Source organism: Ylistrum balloti, unplaced genomic scaffold, assembly GCF_031769215.1.
Source record: "Ylistrum balloti isolate Yb309-2 unplaced genomic scaffold, AGI_CSIRO_Ybal_v1 Utg371308, whole genome shotgun sequence".
Lineage (NCBI taxonomy): Eukaryota > Metazoa > Mollusca > Bivalvia > Pectinida > Pectinidae > Ylistrum > Ylistrum balloti.
Genome location: NW_026782699.1, coordinates 81425 through 99950, shown reverse-complemented (window position 1 = coordinate 99950; position 18526 = coordinate 81425). Strand labels below are relative to the sequence as shown.

Genomic DNA, 18526 nt, shown 5'->3' with positions numbered 1-18526 from the left:
TACTATTTTAAAAAATAAAATTTAAATATCAAAATTAAAATCTTTCTGCAGGACAATGCATTTGTACTTCCTTACAAAATTTAAAATTTCAACCAGGTTTAGTGATATAACTGGCCATTTATGTTTCTATCATCTGAGCACTGTATACAAAGACAATTTAAAAGTTAAATGATTTACCATATCTTTTGTAAAAAAGGAGTCAGCAGCTGAAAATCTGGGTATAACACTGCTGGTTGATATAGTTGAAATATCATGTGGAATTGCAGAGATTTTTAAACAGATATTACACAGCTGTAAAGAGTGGCATCCTGCTCCTGTTTACAAGTTCACACCAGGATTTTCAACAGGCAGAATCCAGCTACAATATCACTTCCAATTTCTCCTCCAAAACTACTGTCCAATACCTGTAAAACATGCAAAAATCTTGTAAATGTTTGTGAGACATGAATCCTCCTACTTGCATTGAACTGACTGTCAACACTGACAAAAATTCTTTACATAGACAAAATAATGATGACTTTGAACTTAGAGCCCTAAAACACTAGTCAAAGGTATTCTCATACTTAATTTTTGTATCAATATTGAGAAAAATTTCCATAGTTAAGTGGCTTAGGAAATATATTGATTAAACGTAAAAAGAAATACAAAGTGACAACACAGAAACACTGCCCAAACCACCACCATAAAATGGCATACACAGAAACACTGCCCAAACCACCACCATAAAATGGCATACACAGAAACACTGCCCAAACCACCACCATAAAATGGCATACACAGAAACACTGCCCAAACCACCACCATAAAATGGCATACACAGAAACACTGCCCAAACCACCACCATAAAATGGCATACGCAGAAACACTGCCCAAACCACCACCATAAAATGGTATACACAGAAACACTGCCCAAACCACCACCATAAAATGGCATACACAGAAACACTGCCCAAACCACCACCATAAAATGGCATACACAGAAACACTGCCCAAACCACCACCATAAAATGGTATACACTGAAACACTGCTCAAACCACCATCATAAAATGGCATACACAAAACACTGCCCAAACCACCACCATAAAATGGCATACACAGAAACACTGCCCAAACCACCACCATAAAATGGCATACACAGAAACACTGCCCAAACCACCACCATAAAATGGTATACACAGAAACACTGCTCAAACCACCACCATAAAATGGCATACACAGAAACACTGCCCAAACCACCACCATAAAATGACATACACAGAAACACTGCCCAAACCACCACCATAAAATGGCATACACAGAAAAACTGCACAAACCACCACCACAAAAAGACATACACAGAAGTGTGACCACTACATAACTATGGATTTACATGTACATGACTGTATCAAATATACAGGAAGAGACAACCACAGTTTTCTCTACCAGTTGATGAGAAACCTGCCTTATTACAATATTTTTTCTCTGAAATTCTATTTGCACACAAATACCTGTCATTAGATTTGCTAGATAAGGTGGAGATTTTGAGACCCAGCACTTGACTCTTTATCAGAAAGATTTCTCTGTTTCCCTTAGAAGAGTACTACCTACCTACATAAAATTGATCCAACAGCCATATTAAATTCTTCCAAAGCACGACAAAAAATTCTATAACAATTTTAATGACAAAAGTATCAGTGAAACTGAGGAATTCTCCCTAAAAACGACTTCACTGACCACTTATTTCATCAAATGGCAATAATTCTGTGATTAAGGGGTTGTAGGCCTTGAATTTCGTATACTGCACATACTCTTTATATGACCAACGTATATAGCAAGTTTCATGATCCTTGCTTATCTGTGGGCAAAATTATGATCTGGACACAAAATGAAGGACGAACAAGACAGCCACCTATTTTGATCATATGACGATTACCTCTGCCATAGCCCTGGAAAGGTAGTGTTGCCATGCCTCTTCCATAGCCCATTGCTGCAGGAGTACCACGCCCATATCCTCTCCCTCGCCCTAGAGAAGCTGTAAAAATTCAATACAGAAATAACTAAAAATGAAATTCACCCTTTTAACAACATAGCAACAAATCATACCATAACTAGGTATTCTCTTGAATGTAAACTTCAACAAATCATGCAAGATTTGACAATGTTTCTATATATCAACATTAACACCAGCACTCTGCAGCTAAATGGTCTGGATATCAAAAAGAACCAACCACATATAGAATATCTCACCTCTTGCAAAGAAGTTCTGGACAACAGGATTAAAATGGGTGTCAGATTTCTTAGCAGCAGGTGTGCTGTCAGACTTGAGTTCTGTTAATGGGCTGTTATCTCCCTGAATCACAGCTGCCCCTCCACAAGATTTATGATCAAACTCTACACCAGAGTCTCCCCCAAACACCCCTGTGTCACTGTCATCTGAGGAGGATATGCTACTCTCTCTAGACAGTGGGTCTAGGTCTGGTACATCTTTCAAGGCTACTGAAATTGAACCAACCATCTCAGATCTGGGTGATGTGTCTGACAGTATGTTATCCTCATGTTTGTAATCCTGAAGCCGGCTGTCATCACTCTGTAGGTTGTCTGATGTAATTTCAGTTTTACATTCAGCAATTTTGTTTTCCTCACCCAACTCCTCCAGCTGATGCTCTTTCAGAAAGGTGTTGATGGTGCCCATCACATCACTTAAGGCTGATACAAAGTCCTTCACTTTCTCTCGTCCCAAAGCCAAGTCATCTCCAGTCCTGTATTCAAATAAAACACATTCTGAGGACAGGCCAGATAGTGAGAGAGTCAGATAAGTGGTGACTGGATAGTGACAGAATCTGATTTGTGGTGACTGATCAGTGAGAGAATCAGATTAGTGGTGACAGATTAGTGACAGAATCTGATTAGTGGTGACTGATTAGTGACAGAATCAGATTAGTGGAGACTTATCAGTGACAGAATCTGATTAGTGGTGACTGATTAGTGACAGAATCATATTTGTGGTAACTGATTAGTGACAGAATCAGACTAGTGGTGACTGATTAGTGACAGAATCAGACTAGTGGTGACTGATTAGTGACAGAATCAGATTAGTGGTGACTGATTAGTGACAGAATCAGACTAGTGGTGACTGATTAGTGACAGAATCTGATTAGTGGTGACTGATAAGTGACAGAATCAAGATATGTGGTAACTGATTAGTGACAGAATCTGATAAGTGGTGACTGATTAGTGACAGAGTCAGATAAGTGGTGACTGGATAGTGACAGAATCTGATTTGTGGTGACTGATCAGTGAGAGAATCAGATTAGTGGTGACAGATTAGTGACAGAATCAGATTAGTGGTGACTGATGACTGATAGAATCAGATTAGTGGAGACTTATCAGTGACAGAATCTGATTAGTGGTGACTGATTAGTGACAGAATCATATTTGTGGTAACTGATTAGTGACAGAATCAGACTAGTGGTGACTGATTAGTGACAGAATCAGACTAGTGGTGACTGATTAGTGACAGAATCAGATTAGTGGTGACTGATTAGTGACAGAATCAGACTAGTGGTGACTGATTAGTGACAGAATCTGATTAGTGGTGACTGATTAGTGACAGAATCAGACTAGTGGTGACTGATTAGTGACAGAATCAGATTAGTGGTGACTGATAAGTGACAGAATCAAGATATGTGGTAACTGATTAGTGACAGAATCTGATAAGTGGTGACTGATTAGTGACAAAATCAGATTAGTGGTGACTGATTAGTGACAGAATCTGATTAGTGGTGTCTGATTAGTTAGAGAATCAGACTAGTGGTGACTGATTAGTGACAGAATCAGACTAGTGGTGACTGATTAGTTAGAGAATCAGACTAGTGGTGACTGATTAGTGACAGAATCTGATTAGTGGTGACTGATTAGTGACAGAATCTGATTAGTGGTGACTGATTAGTGACAGAATCAGGAAAAGTGGTGACTGATTAGTAAGAGAATCAGACTAGTGGTGACTGATTAGTGACAGAATCTGATTAGTGGTGACTGATTAGTGACAGAATCTGATTAGTGGTGACTGATTAGTGACAGAATCTGATTAGTGGTGACTGATTAGTGACAGAATCTGATTAGTGGTGACTGATTAGTGACAGAATCTGATTAGTGGTGACTGATTAGTGACAGAATCAGATTAGTGGTGACTGATTAGTGACAGAATCAGGAAAAGTGGTGACTGATTAGTAAGAGAATCAGACTAGTGGTGACTGATTAGTGACAGAATCTGAATAGTGGTGACTGATAAGTGACAGAATCAGATTAGTGGTGACTGATTAGTGACAGAATCAGATTAGTGGTGACTGATTAGTGACAGAATCTGATTAGTGGTGACTGATTAGTGACAGAATCTGATTAGTGGTGACTGATTAGTGGTGACTGATTAGTGACAGAATCAGATTAGTGGTGACTGATTAGTGACAGAATCAGACTAGTGGTGACTGATTAGTGACAGAATCTGATTAGTGGTGACTGATTAGTGACAGAATCTGATTAGTGGTGACTGCTCAGTAAGAGAATCTGATTAGTGGTGACTGATCAGTAAGAGAATCAGGTTTGTGGTGACCGATTAGTGAGAGAATCTGATTAGTGGTGACTGATCAGTAAGAGAATCAGGTTTGTGGTGACTGATTAGTGAGAGAATCTGATTAGTGGTGACTGATCAGTAAGAGAATCAGGTTTGTGGTGACTGATCAGTAAGAGAATCAGGTTTGTGGTGACCGATTAGTGACAGAATCTGATTAGTGGTGACTGCTCAGTAAGAGAATCTGATTAGTGGTGACTGATCAGTAAGAGAATCAGGTTTGTGGTGACTGATCAGTAAGAGAATCAGGTTTGTGGTGACTGATTAGTGACAGAATCAGATTAGTGGTGACTGATCAGTAAGAGAATCAGGTTTGTGGTGACTGATCAGTAAGAGAATCAGGTTTGTGGTGACTGATCAGTAAGAGAATCAGGTTTGTGGTGACCGATTAGTGAGAGAATATGATTAGTGGTGACTGATCAGTAAGAGAATCAGGTTTGTGGTAACTGATTAGTGACAGAATCTGATTAGTGGTGACTGATCAGTAAGAGAATCAGGTTTGTGGTGACTGATCAGTAAGAGAATCAGGTTTGTGGTGACTGATCAGTAAGCGAATCAGGTTTGTGGTGACTGATCAGTAAGAGAATCAGGTTTGTGGTGACTGATTAGTGAGAGAATCAGATTAGCAGTGTCTGATTAGTAAGAGAATCAGGTTTGTGGTAACTGATTAGTGAGAGAATCTGATTAGCGGTGTCTGATCAGTAAGAGAATCAGGTTTGTGGTCACTGATCAGTAAGAGAATCAGGTTTGTGGTGACTGATCAGTAAGAGAATCAGGTTTGTGGTGATTGATCAGTAAGAGAATCAGGTTTGTGGTGACTGATCAGAAAGAGAATCAGGTTTGTGGTGACTGATTAGTGACAGAATCAGATTAGTGGTGACTGATCAGTAAGAGAATCAGGTTTGTGGTGACTGATTAGTGACAGAATCAGATTAGTGGTGACTGATTAGTGACAGAATCAGATTAGTGGTGACTGATCAGTAAGAGAATCAGGTTTGTGGTGACTGATCAGTAAGAGAATCAGGTTTGTGGTGACTGATCAGTAAGAGAATCATGTTTGTGGTGACTGATCAGTAAGAGAATCAGGTTTGTGGTGACTGATCAGTAAGAGAATCAGGTTTGTGGTGACTGATCAGTAAGAGAATCAGGTTTGTGGTGACTGCTCAGTAAGAGAATTAGGTTTGTGGTGACTGATCAGTAAGAGAATCAGGTTTGTGGTGACTGATCAGTGAGAGAATCAGGTTTGTGGTGAATGATTAGTGAGAGAATCTGATTAGCGGTGACTGATCAGTAAGAGAATCAGGTTTGTGGTGACTGATCAGTAAGAGAATCAGGTTTGTGGTGACTGATTAGTGACAGAATCAGATTAGTGGTGACTGATCAGTAAGAGAATCAGGTTTGTGGTCACTGATTAGTGAGAGAATCAGGTTTGTGGTGACTGATCAGTAAGAGAATCAGGTTTGTGGTGACTGATCAGTAAGAGAATCAGGTTTGTGGTGACTGATCAGTAAGAGAATCAGGTTTGTGGTGACTGATTAGTGAGAGAATCAGGTTTGTGGTGACTGATCAGTAAGAGAATCAGGTTTGTGGTGACTGATCAGTAAGCGAATCAGGTTTGTGGTGACTGATCAGTAAGAGAATCAGGTTTGTGGTGACTGATTAGTGACAGAATCAGATTAGTGGTGACTGATTAGTGAGAGAATCAGGTTTGTGGTGACTGATCAGTAAGAGAATCAGGTTTGTGGTGACTGATCAGTAAGAGAATCAGGTTTGTGGTGACTGATTAGTGACAGCGAATCAGGAGAATTTTGTGGTGACTGATCAGTAAGAGAATCAGGTTTGTGGTGACTGATTAGTGACAGAATCAGATTAGTGGTGACTGATCAGTAAGAGAATCAGGTTTGTGGTGACTGATCAGTAAGAGAATCAGGTTTGTGGTGACTGATCAGTAAGAGAATCAGGTTTGTGGTGACCGATTAGTGAGAGAATATGATTAGTGGTGACTGATCAGTAAGAGAATCAGGTTTGTGGTAACTGATTAGTGACAGAATCTGATTAGTGGTGACTGATCAGTAAGAGAATCAGGTTTGTGGTGACTGATCAGTAAGAGAATCAGGTTTGTGGTGACTGATCAGTAAGCGAATCAGGTTTGTGGTGACTGATCAGTAAGAGAATCAGGTTTGTGGTGACTGATTAGTGAGAGAATCAGATTAGCAGTGTCTGATTAGTAAGAGAATCAGGTTTGTGGTAACTGATTAGTGAGAGAATCTGATTAGCGGTGTCTGATCAGTAAGAGAATCAGGTTTGTGGTCACTGATTAGTGAGAGAATCAGGTTTGTGGTGACTGATCAGTAAGAGAATCAGGTTTGTGGTGACTGATCAGTAAGAGAATCAGGTTTGTGGTGACTGATTAGTGACAGAATCAGATTAGTGGTGACTGATCAGTAAGAGAATCAGGTTTGTGGTGACTGATTAGTGACAGAATCAGATTAGTGGTGACTGATCAGTAAGAGAATCAGGTTTGTGGTGACTGATCAGTAAGAGAATCAGGTTTGTGGTGACTGATCAGTAAGAGAATCAGGTTTGTGGTGACTGATCAGTAAGAGAATCAGGTTTGTGGTGACTGATCAGTAAGAGAATCAGGTTTGTGGTGACTGATCAGTAAGAGAATCAGGTTTGTGGTGACAGCTCAGTAAGAGAATTAGGTTTGTGGTGACTGATCAGTAAGAGAATCAGGTTTGTGGTGACTGATCAGTGAGAGAATCAGGTTTGTGGTGAATGATTAGTGAGAGAATCTGATTAGCGGTGACTGATCAGTAAGAGAATCAGGTTTGTGGTGACTGATCAGTAAGAGAATCAGGTTTGTGGTGACTGATTAGTGACAGAATCAGATTAGTGGTGACTGATCAGTAAGAGAATTAGGTTTGTGGTCACTGATTAGTGAGAGAATCAGGTTTGTGGTGACTGATCAGTAAGAGAATCAGGTTTGTGGTGACTGATCAGTAAGAGAATCAGGTTTGTGGTGACTGATCAGTAAGAGAATCAGGTTTGTGGTGACTGATCAGTGAGAGAATCAGGTTTGTGGTGACTGATCAGTAAGAGAATCAGGTTTGTGGTGACTGATTAGTGAGAGAATCAGGTTTGTGGTGACTGATCAGTAAGAGAATCAGGTTTGTGGTGACTGATCAGTAAGAGAATCAGGTTTGTGGTGACTGATTAGTAAGCGAATCAGGTTTGTGGTGACTGATCAGTAAGAGAATCAGGTTTGTGGTGACTGATCAGTAAGAGAATCAGGTTTGTGGTGACTGATCAGTAAGAGAATCAGGTTTGTGGTGACTGATCAGTAAGCGAATCAGGTTTGTGGTGACTGATCAGTAAGAGAATCAGGTTTGTGGTGACTGATCAGTAAGAGAATCAGGTTTGTGGTGACTGATCAGTGAGATAATCAGGTTTGTGGTGACTGATTAGTGAGAGAATCAGGTTTGTGGTGACTGATCAGTAAGAGAATCAGGTTTGTGGTGACTGATCAGTAAGAGAATCAGGTTTGTGGTGACTGATTAGTAAGCGAATCAGGTTTGTGGTGACTGATCAGTAAGCGAATCAGGTTTGTGGTGACTGATCAGTAAGAGAATCAGGTTTGTGGTGACTGATTAGTAAGCGAATCAGGTTTGTGGTGACTGATCAGTAAGAGAATCAGGTTTGTGGTGACTGATTAGTAAGAGAATCAGATTTGTGGTGACTGATCAGTAAGCGAATCAGGTTTGTGGTGACTGATCAGTAAGAGAATCAGGTTTGTGGTGACTGATCAGTAAGAGAATCAGGTTTGTGGTGACTGATTAGTAAGCGAATCAGGTTTGTGGTGACTGATCAGTAAGAGAATCAGGTTTGTGGTGACTGATCAGTAAGAGAATCAGGTTTGTGGTGACTGATTAGTAAGAGAATCAGGTTTGTGGTGACTGATTAGTAAGAGAATCAGGTTTGTGGTGACTGATCAGTAAGAGAATCAGGTTTGTGGTGACTGATCAGTAAGAGAATCAGGTTTGTGGTGACTGATCAGTAAGCGAATCAGGTTTGTGGTGACTGATTAGTAAGAGAATCAGGTTTGTGGTGACTGATCAGTAAGCGAATCAGGTTTGTGGTGACTGATTAGTAAGAGAATCAGGTTTGTGGTGACTGATCAGTAAGAGAATCAGGTTTGTGGTGACTGATCAGTAAGAGAATCAGGTTTGTGGTGACTGATTAGTAAGCGAATCAGGTTTGTGGTGACTGATTAGTAAGAGAATCAGGTTTGTGGTGACTGATTAGTAAGCGAATCAGGTTTGTGGTGACTGATCAGTAAGAGAATCAGGATAAGTGGTGACTGATTAGTGAGAGAATCAGATTAGCAGTGACTGATTAGTGAGAGAATCAGATTAGCAGTGACTGATTAGTAAGAGAATCAGACAAAATGAGCCTGGATAGTGAGAGAGCAAAGAGGATATTTGAATCATCTGTTACATAAATAGATTGCAAGAAATAATTATAAGTGTCATAATTGAATTTTTTTATTAAATTTAGTGTAGTTAATGTGTGTAAAGATGTCATTCAGTAAGACCAATATAATTTACCCAAGCAACAGTTTCTCCTTAACATTCTTTATGCTAGCTTCTTCTGGTAGTGGTTCACACTGTGTGGAAACTCGATCCTGTTTAGCCTTACTGATGTCTTCCATAAGACAGTCAACATCCACATGGTTCAAACGTGATCCATCTGAAGTCAAGGTTGATTAGGATAAATAACAGAGGTGGTAATGTAATAAAATGATAAACTAAGATAAATGTTCAACAAGCTCTTAATACTTTTTAAAGCATGAGTTATATAATCAAAATAGAGATATATATTTAATTACTAACAAGTGTCAGACACATTTAAACAGATTTATTGTGCTGGAAAATTTCACATGGAACTCCTTGCTACCATAAAATAGATTACTTGTATAGGAAAACTTCAAGCAGATATCCAGTGACAGATGATACCATAATATATAATACTTGTGCTAAAAATTTTCAAATAGTTTTACAGTGTCAGAATTCTTATTACCATAACACAGATTCCAAGTGCTGGAAAACATATAGTACATATTGGTCTAATTAGTGACATCTAGTTACTATTCCACAGATACTTAAGATTTACACGATCAAGTTACCATTCCACAGATGTAAAGACTTACACCATCTAGTTACCATTCAACGGATACTAAGGAATAATACGAGGATCATTTTTAATTTTATTGGTTTAAGTATTTGAACAAGGCTTTTCATTTATAAAATCATAATGGACCAACTGATCCTATTAAGCTTTCTAACTGTGTAACTGGCCTTAATAGAACTCTTTGTGCCCTGTATTAATTTTGTCAATCCACAATTTTGAATGAAATGCTATCTTTAAGATGTCAACAAACCATATTTTTCTCATAAACAAAAGTGACCCTAGCTCAAACTACACATGTATACTGACAACAAATACTTGCTCTCTGGCTGCCAGTTAACTGAAAGTTTAACAATCTTCTTTTTTTTTTTCAAAAGTTACTTCTACAAGTCTTACCACAGCCAGGTAATGTTTGCATCTTCAGTCTTGCATCCAAGTCCAGTGAGATACAAGTCTCCCTAACTCTGCTCATATACATGACATCTTTGACCCCAGGATTGACCCCCGACATTGTGCCTACTGGACTTTGGGTAACTCTGCTAGAAGCTTTATCTCCTTCCTTTTTACCATACAAATCCTCCCTGTTGATGTTTCCTATAAAAACAAGACTTGGTGTCTATATTTATGAGAGAGTGATAAAAAACTTCCAATAGAAGCTATTACACTGAGTTGTTTGACAAAGACCGCAATATCTAAAATCTGTACTTACCTAATTTTTTTTAAAGAAATACATTAATAATGATCATATTTGGTTATTCAACATTAAAATACATGAAATAATTTATGATATATTCAGTATTTCATATAGGATGATTTAGTACAATAAGGTAAATAAAGACTATAAATATTAAATTCCGATTTTCTAAAAAAAAAATATTATGATGTATATTTACAAAATAGAATGAAAACATGTTATGTAATGGAAATAAACAGAAAAAACATTTAATGAGCTTATAGGTTTGAAAACAATGCTTTTCAACTAATTAAAATCTATCACAGGTTCTAAAATCTAATACAACATGATGTACTTCACAAAAAACAGGGAAGCTTACTGTGATGATTACATCATCAACAAAGATATAAAATATTCATCTTGTTAAATGAACCAAATATAGGTATCATGCACACTACCATATTTTCCAAACTGTAAGGACAAAAGATACAAAATCAAAAAAAATCAGGAGAATAACAAAATTAATTGTGCTGTAACGGTATTGCATTTTTTACAAGTACCCGCCCACAATATGTTTGTAACTGAAACAGGTCATGTAGAATTGTTACTTGTAATCTACAAAGGATGATTCGAAAGTTGCAATGGAACCAACCTTCTCATAGATATAATTAATTATACCTTTTAACATGAACCCCAATAATATCTTCTTGACTTTCATGCTTACTTCACAGTGATTGCAAGAAGACATGGAGGAAGTATACATTAGCCTATAGCACCCTGGGATAAAAAGGTCATTAGGTTATGGGTTAAATTCTAAAATGTCCGCCATGTTTGTTTGTGGCTTTGATGCAACTTACAAGGTGAAATATTATGAAATTTTTCACTGACGATCCTTCCGTTGTCTGTTATATCAACAAACTTTTGATTAACATACTGGTCACCACATTGTCAGAAAAGGGTGCGGCACTATAACAGTGCAGCTAATACGTGAATCAATTTTTTTTTAATCTCTAAAAACAGACTCTGCCACTTATAACTAATCACATGGAAAATATGGTACAGTTATTTGATTCTGGGACCCTAGACTAGTGTTGCTTTGTAAGTATTTTTTAATATACTGCCAACCTTTCTCGAACTTTTCAAATGTATCCTTTGCCAGGTCAACCACAAGCGTGGTTCCATGGAGTTTCCAGCGATGTAGATCTGTTACTGCTTTCACAGCACTCTCCATCTTCTTGAATCGAACAAACCTTTCAAATTAAATGAATGAAATCAAATTAATGGCATTATGTTAAACTGCTTTCCTATGTTCATTGAAAATTGTGGCTGCACAAATGGGTCACATAGGAAAGGAACTGTTATGGGAAAAAAAATGAATCTGAAATATTTTGTTGCAAGAAAAATGAGCACATTTTGTATATCAATACCATACTTTATCTACTATAATAGATGGTGCTCTGATATTTACTCAACAATATCAGTTTTAGAACTTAATTATGATAAACATTTAAAGCCTGCACCTCTGCATCTTGTACTCTCGCTGAACTAGCACCATGAACAATTAACTAGCAACTGTTAAGTCATTAAAACTAAAAATTAAAACTATTAAGTCATAACCACCAACAGCAACATTCAGGGGAGAACTTAATGTTATTACTGGATAACAGAAACCTCTTGCTTTCATATTTAAGATCAATGTACAGAATGTAAATAGAATTTGCAATGCAATCAAACATAATTTACAAATAAGTTCCATTATCAACCATTTTACCATTGTTAGGCTGTTTCAATGTTCTTTTCACATTCTTTCAAACTAATGTCTGCTACAAAATACTTATAGTTGAACATTCAGCATAAAAGCCATTGGATCCCATTTTGTCTGAATTGTTTCTTTACATTTGCACATTGCATACCATTTACATGTAAGAGTAAGTCCTTTTATCATCACTTTGGAAATTTTGGTATTTTTTGTAATTCGAGAGTATTGGTTTGATCCTCACTATAAACCAATAAAATATAAAGAATGTTTCAAGATGTCACTGCTATCAAACATGTTATATATAATATAATACCCAAAGTTGTAGCTTCCAGCTCGCTGGTTCTCTACAATGAAGAGATCTTCAACCCTGCCACACCCACTGAATAGTTCAACCAATTCAGCCTGAAGTGAAACAAAGACATTACAGGAAATCAGTGTGATCTCTACATCAATTCTCTAACAAACATCAGTTTATTTATTTCCAAATATTGTTCAATAAACATGATTATCCAAAAGGACACACAAAACACATTTTTATTTTTACCAGAAAATAACAGAAATTCTATTACCTCTTTTTATGTAAACTTTATTACATTATATCAGTATTATAAGATTTCTAAACTTAGCACAAAGCTTTGCAGAGATCTGATTCTAAGAACATGAGTATAGTCTACATAACACATAGGTGATAGATTATCTTTCTCACAAGCTTTCTTCAACATCAATAGCAGATAGTGCTAGTATGCTGTTATAAAATGTGTAAAATTGTGACTATTGTGAATACACAATGAAAAATATTTATGACTTGACATGAATCTTCAGTATTTTAATGCATTTACAATACTTGTCATCAATACATTGTACTTGCTTATATATAGGGTTATGACTGGCTCACACTAACCATTCAGTAGGAGTCGGTCAGACATATTGGTAGTAGTTGACAAAAAAGACAACTACTTAGATGCCAAATGCCAGCCTACATTGTAGATATATATCTGTGCATCCCCTTTATGCCCAAATCCAACAGCATCTCCCCCTAGGCCTAGCACAGTCCAATTAACTAAAGTAATTTTCATGCATCTGACCAGTATGCTTGCCCATTTGAAGGTACCATGACCTCTACTTACCTAGTATACAGTTTCTAAATGCTAAATGCCAATCACTTCACGGGCAATTTTACGATATTATACTCATCGGCTTCAGTACAAACAAAGAAATCTCTAAGGTGTTCAATCAAGCAATCCACTTTCGAACTATAAGCTTGTTACCTTAATAAATTATCATTTTTCTTGTTACCTTAATAAATCATCATTTTTCCCATTATCCTGGTTCCCTTTATCACAGGGGCTAATACCTGATTGAGGTCAACCTCCTTTGGTACTCTACTGGATGAGATGAATCTTACACAATCAAACCTACTTAAAAGAGGTAACCCTCTGCATACACCTCTTGCAGGAATGTGGTGATAAATGTGTGTGTCAGTATGTATTTATAACATTTCAAACAAGTCATGATCAATATCTGTCTCATATAACCTAACATACCTGCATCAGGCTACCTGGTTAAACAACACATGTACTGTCTTGTCAGTCATGTTTCTCAATCTGCAGCTGTTTGTGGCATGTTATTTCTTGGACCAAACCAGCTAATTGAAATTAGTCAACTTTAGACCGTCCTAAGTAAGTGTGAGAGCTGCCACTTCTTTAGTCCAAAAGCAGATCATATACCATTACTCACTACTCTAGCCTATACCTATTTTCTGCAAACTTAAGTGAAATCTTTTAACTTTACTTCATTTGTGTTCATATTCCGCTATGTAAATCTACAAAATCTAGGGTTAATGAAATAACTTCTTTTCACACAAAACACAAACACAGCAAAATACATGATTTCACAGTATTGTGAATGGCTGACACTTTTATACTGAAGCACATGTAAGCTATCTTTTTCCCTAAGGAAAGATAACTCACACATCCATTTCTATTACCAAGTATGCTGAAAGTGCACAGATAACAATAAATGTTTATACCTTGGTGACCTCATGATGGATATGTCCAACATACACAGAGACTAAATCTTTGGAGACCAGCCTGGGACAGGTCATGTTGATGCTTGACAAGACCTTCTCCTTTCTACATGGATAACTTGAAGTTGGGCATGAAGATGTAGCTTCCAGTCTTTATCTATTGAAATGAAAACAAAAAATATTGATATTCTTGAGTTTCGTCTTGCCTCTCATGCATATGCATGACCTTCAGGATTTGATGCCCATCAAAAGGGTTGTCCCTTTCTCTTCTCTTACTGTACTTGTTGCTTTAGCAGGTGAATAAATCATGGGCCTTTGATACTCATTCTCTACCCTTACTGGCTGTCAAACCTATCTTCGGGGTTATCCTGCGATAATTTCTGGATTACATGCGCAGTGTTCCTTTTCGCACTGACCAATCAGATGCAAAAAAGTCTGCCAAATCTGGTGTTGACAAAAACTCTGCTGCTTTCTTCACATATCTAATATTCAGGGGAAAAGCACATGCGCTCAATAACACATATCTATGTAGACAGTATATTATTAGGTAGACTGTTGAAAATGGGACAGGAAATATAAGTATTCTCGGCAGATGAAATCCCAAATTCGCAACGTTAAAAATGAACAAAAGCAAAGCATGCATTTTGATAGCGACAAAACATCTTAATAACTTTTTAACTTAAGTTTTCTTTTCTATAAGTTCTGTATTCATTTCAGTAGTGTTTTGTAATCATAATACTTTAGTACATGTAAAAATATTGGTCAGATTACTACAGCAAAAAGTGAAAATGTCAATAAAAATAATAATGTTCATCACAGATTTAAATATATAAATCTGTATATCATGCCTTTCATTTTTTACCTGAAAATAACATTTTCCCTTATGCAATAATTTGGGGCAGATCCAAGTGGGCGCTTAATACAATATCTTTCATTTTCATTTCTGTTATACATGTGCTTGTTATTTGTTGATGCCTTGGCTATATGTTCAGCTAATTAAGTACTACAGCCGTGCGTGATGGTGAGAGGATTATGGTTCACAGGGGTCACACCACTCTTTGACAGTAATTAGTAAATTGGACTGTGCGTTCACCTTCATAAGATAGCTAGATGTTCAGACGTCACCTGTATAACAAAGACTTACATTTTACAAAAACCACTGACTTAAATGTAGATTTATATCTATATTTCAGTCTGCACAAGCACATAAAAATGGCTAAACACTCTTAAATCAGTTAGGAGAGAGAGATTATTTCTTATTGAACTAATACATTTTGAAATCAACCAATCACTTGCGTGATCACAGCTCATAGTAATCAATAACAGCTGTCAACCAATATAAAAGATTTTCCAGTATTAATGTTATATATTCCAATATCAATATTCAAGGAAAACCAATATTGTATGTTTCCAGGAAAAAGTGTTGCCATGTTACTAGGTTTTGATAACATTTCCATAACATACTTAGACATATATTCATATATGTATGTAGGTCTACATGATACGTCCTTGATCAAAGTCCATATTCTGGTTTAAAAAAAAGTTTCTTGTCAATTACTGACAAACACACTTCTTTTTAGTCAGATGGACAATTATAAAACATTCTTTAGATGAAATAATAATGAACAGCTTGTGAATGGTGTCATATGTGTTTTGATATAGTTCTAAAATTTGAATAATTTATCATTGATAATTAGGGGTATCTGCACATTATTTAGCAGTCAATGTTTGAACAATACTGAAGTGTTATGACTGTTCATATACCATTAACAAGAAAATTGACACTTTGTCAAATTTAGTTGGAGAATATTTACGCAGACTTATAATAATGTATGTTGTTAGGCCTTATCTTGAACCGAACAGTGCCTGTAAGATGAGCTACGATTGATCTAAACCTATCTGCTCCCAATTTCTACTGAGCAAAATTTTTTGGTTGTAATGTAAAGCACCAATTAGCTGAGAAGTCACGTGACTGAGTCTGGATCCAGAAAAAAAGGCAGGATACATCAGAGTGAAAACGAAGGACAGTAACTCTGGGAGATCTGAATATTGATAAAGATTTTTAATATCGACCACATTCATGGCAAAAATTATTGCAGATAGCTAGGCCAAGATAGCCAAACCCTTTAGCTATCTGAGATGAAAAGGATATCCAAACCAGCGATAATTTCAATGAAGTGATGTTGTTATAAAAATGTGATAAGTAATATTTTTAACTCTAATATCTGCTTGAAGGTCTAATAATAATAAAGCAGATTTTGTTTTGATGTTATATACTTTTCAGTTTGAACTTGCATACTACATAATGTTACCTACTGTCATTAAATTTTATAACGGATGTTTCGTTAAATTACTTTCACAGGAAAGCCACAACCCAACATATGGGTAATGGTCCTGTATTTGAAGGATAGTTACTGCATCGAGTAATCAGTTAGTTACTCAAATGCATGGTTTTGAAATAGAAGCATATTTTTTTTAAATTGCAACAAAAGATATCGTAATGTTTTACAAATGCTTAATATAGCCTGGGATACGTCCCTGATATAGCCAGGGACGTATAATACAGTATTGTACTGTATTATACGTCCCTGATATAGCCATCTCCCCGTTATTCGACCTCCTTCAGCATACTTAAGGTTGCACGATTGCATAAGAAATATAAATTTCTGTTACTTATGTTTGTGTTAAAATGACAATCCACTTTACTGAGTTTATTCTACGATGACCAGCCTCTTCGGTTTGTTTAGCAGTAGGCTAGCGACTTATCGGCAGGCCTTGCTAGTGGCCAGGCGCTGACGACAACAATGTAATCTCCAGAAGATGCCCATAAAATCGAATCATCTTCCAAAACAATAATGCAATCAAATCATTAAATGGTTGAAATATTGATGATTATGTCATAATGTTTGATCTTTTCACTTTTGGTTTTACCTCTCTCATATTTCTTGTTATCTTTCCTTCCTGTGCGTTCGAGCGTTTGGAAAACAGAATCCCGTTTTGGCGTGACTACTCTCCGAAACGGAATTTACGGAACAGACGAATTCATCACGATCTATATATGACGCTCTAGGGTAATTCTAATAGTGGGCTATTCAAATTGCCATGCGTCCGTGGTCCGTCCGTCCGTTAATATTTCTTATCTCTTGAGTATCATTTGTATGTTTCCTTAAAAAAAAAAAAAAAACTCGCTATTTCTTGAAAAGTACTACATAGATCTTTCTCAAATTTCACATGTAGATTCCCTTTAGTCCCCATTTTTCCTTTTTGATTTAGCAACTTATCAGTGAAACAAAATTGCTAACATGTGACCATGGTGGATTTTGCAGTTAAGGATTATTTTGTTATTTCTCAATTTTAAAAAAAAAAAAATATCATATGATTAAGAACAAGATTTTTAGTGTTGCAATATCATCCCCTAAACTTAAATTTTTCAACTGTTAAGTACATCAAAAAGGCTATTGCAAAAGTTTCTAAAAACTTACCCTGAAATGACTTACCTGTTTTGCACACCTGGTACATGTGTATAATTCAAGGCCCTGTTATTATTATTATTTTAAATGTGTTGAGTTGAATTTCCTTTGAAACTGCAGTGTAACAAATTAGACATTGTTATATTGTGTATGACCAGGTTAAATTCACAGGAAAACTATTTTTAAATGTATAAATGATCATTTCAAAGTTTCGACACAAGTGCCAATACAGACAAAGAAAAGGCCAAAATTGAGAGATTTTGCATCAGATAATTAGTTTTGGTGTCAATTAGAAATAGAAAAAACACCTTTATTTTCAATCACAACCTACCTAGGATTTCCAAGCTTCAAATATTTTTAAAATTTTTCTGGTGTGCAGAATACCAGTATATGGTTTATTTTATAGTTTATAGGCTATGAAGTTATATCCTCATTTGACTTGAAACATCCATTGTATTTAATTACATTTTATTTAAAGTACAGTTTTTTTACCTATCCTGATGCTGGCAGTATGTAGTATTATGGGCAATAAAGAGTATTAGAGTGACATTTTGTATAAAATGAAAACCTTTCATGATGAACCAATTAACATTAGACATGATCTGTCCTACAGCTGACACTGAGAATACTATGTTGGAAGGGTTTCCAGACAACGGTCATGTTTACACCAAATTTAATGCCCCTTCTTATAAGCTAGTTTGCAAGTGAAATTGAACTATCCAGGGACTCTTGGTTTGTCAAAAGTTCTTTAAAGATTTTCTCATCTTGGACATCTGTAACACTGAAAGTAAGTCATAGTAATTC

General features: G+C 36.5%; 1 protein-coding gene across 1 annotated transcript; it reads right to left on the bottom strand.

Annotated features, from left to right (window-relative positions):
* Positions 1 to 326: 326 nt before the first annotated feature.
* Positions 327 to 14330, bottom strand: LOC132561910 (uncharacterized). The gene is made up of 8 exons (XM_060226625.1): positions 14256 to 14330; positions 12540 to 12628; positions 11593 to 11717; positions 10194 to 10388; positions 9215 to 9356; positions 2228 to 2739; positions 1879 to 2012; positions 327 to 404 (listed from the first exon to the last, which is right to left on the bottom strand). The coding sequence occupies exons 1-8, from the start codon at positions 14328 to 14330 to the stop codon at positions 327 to 329; spliced, it is 1350 nt and encodes a 449-aa protein (XP_060082608.1).
* Between the last annotated feature and the right edge of the window lie 4196 nt (positions 14331 to 18526).

Bases quoted from the DNA above. Each gene is read 5' to 3' on its own strand.
- LOC132561910 (XM_060226625.1), bottom strand. From the start codon at position 14,330: ATGACCTGTCCCAGGCTGGTCTCCAAAGATTTAGTCTCTGTGTATGTT. The intron at 10,389-11,592 runs GTTGGCAGTATA...TTGTTTTTATAG, and splicing joins ATTTGAAAAGTTCGAGAAAG to GAAACATCAACAGGGAGGAT. The intron at 405-1,878 runs GTTCGTCCTTCA...CATGTTTTACAG, and splicing joins TCAAAATAGGTGGCTGTCTT to GTATTGGACAGTAGTTTTGG.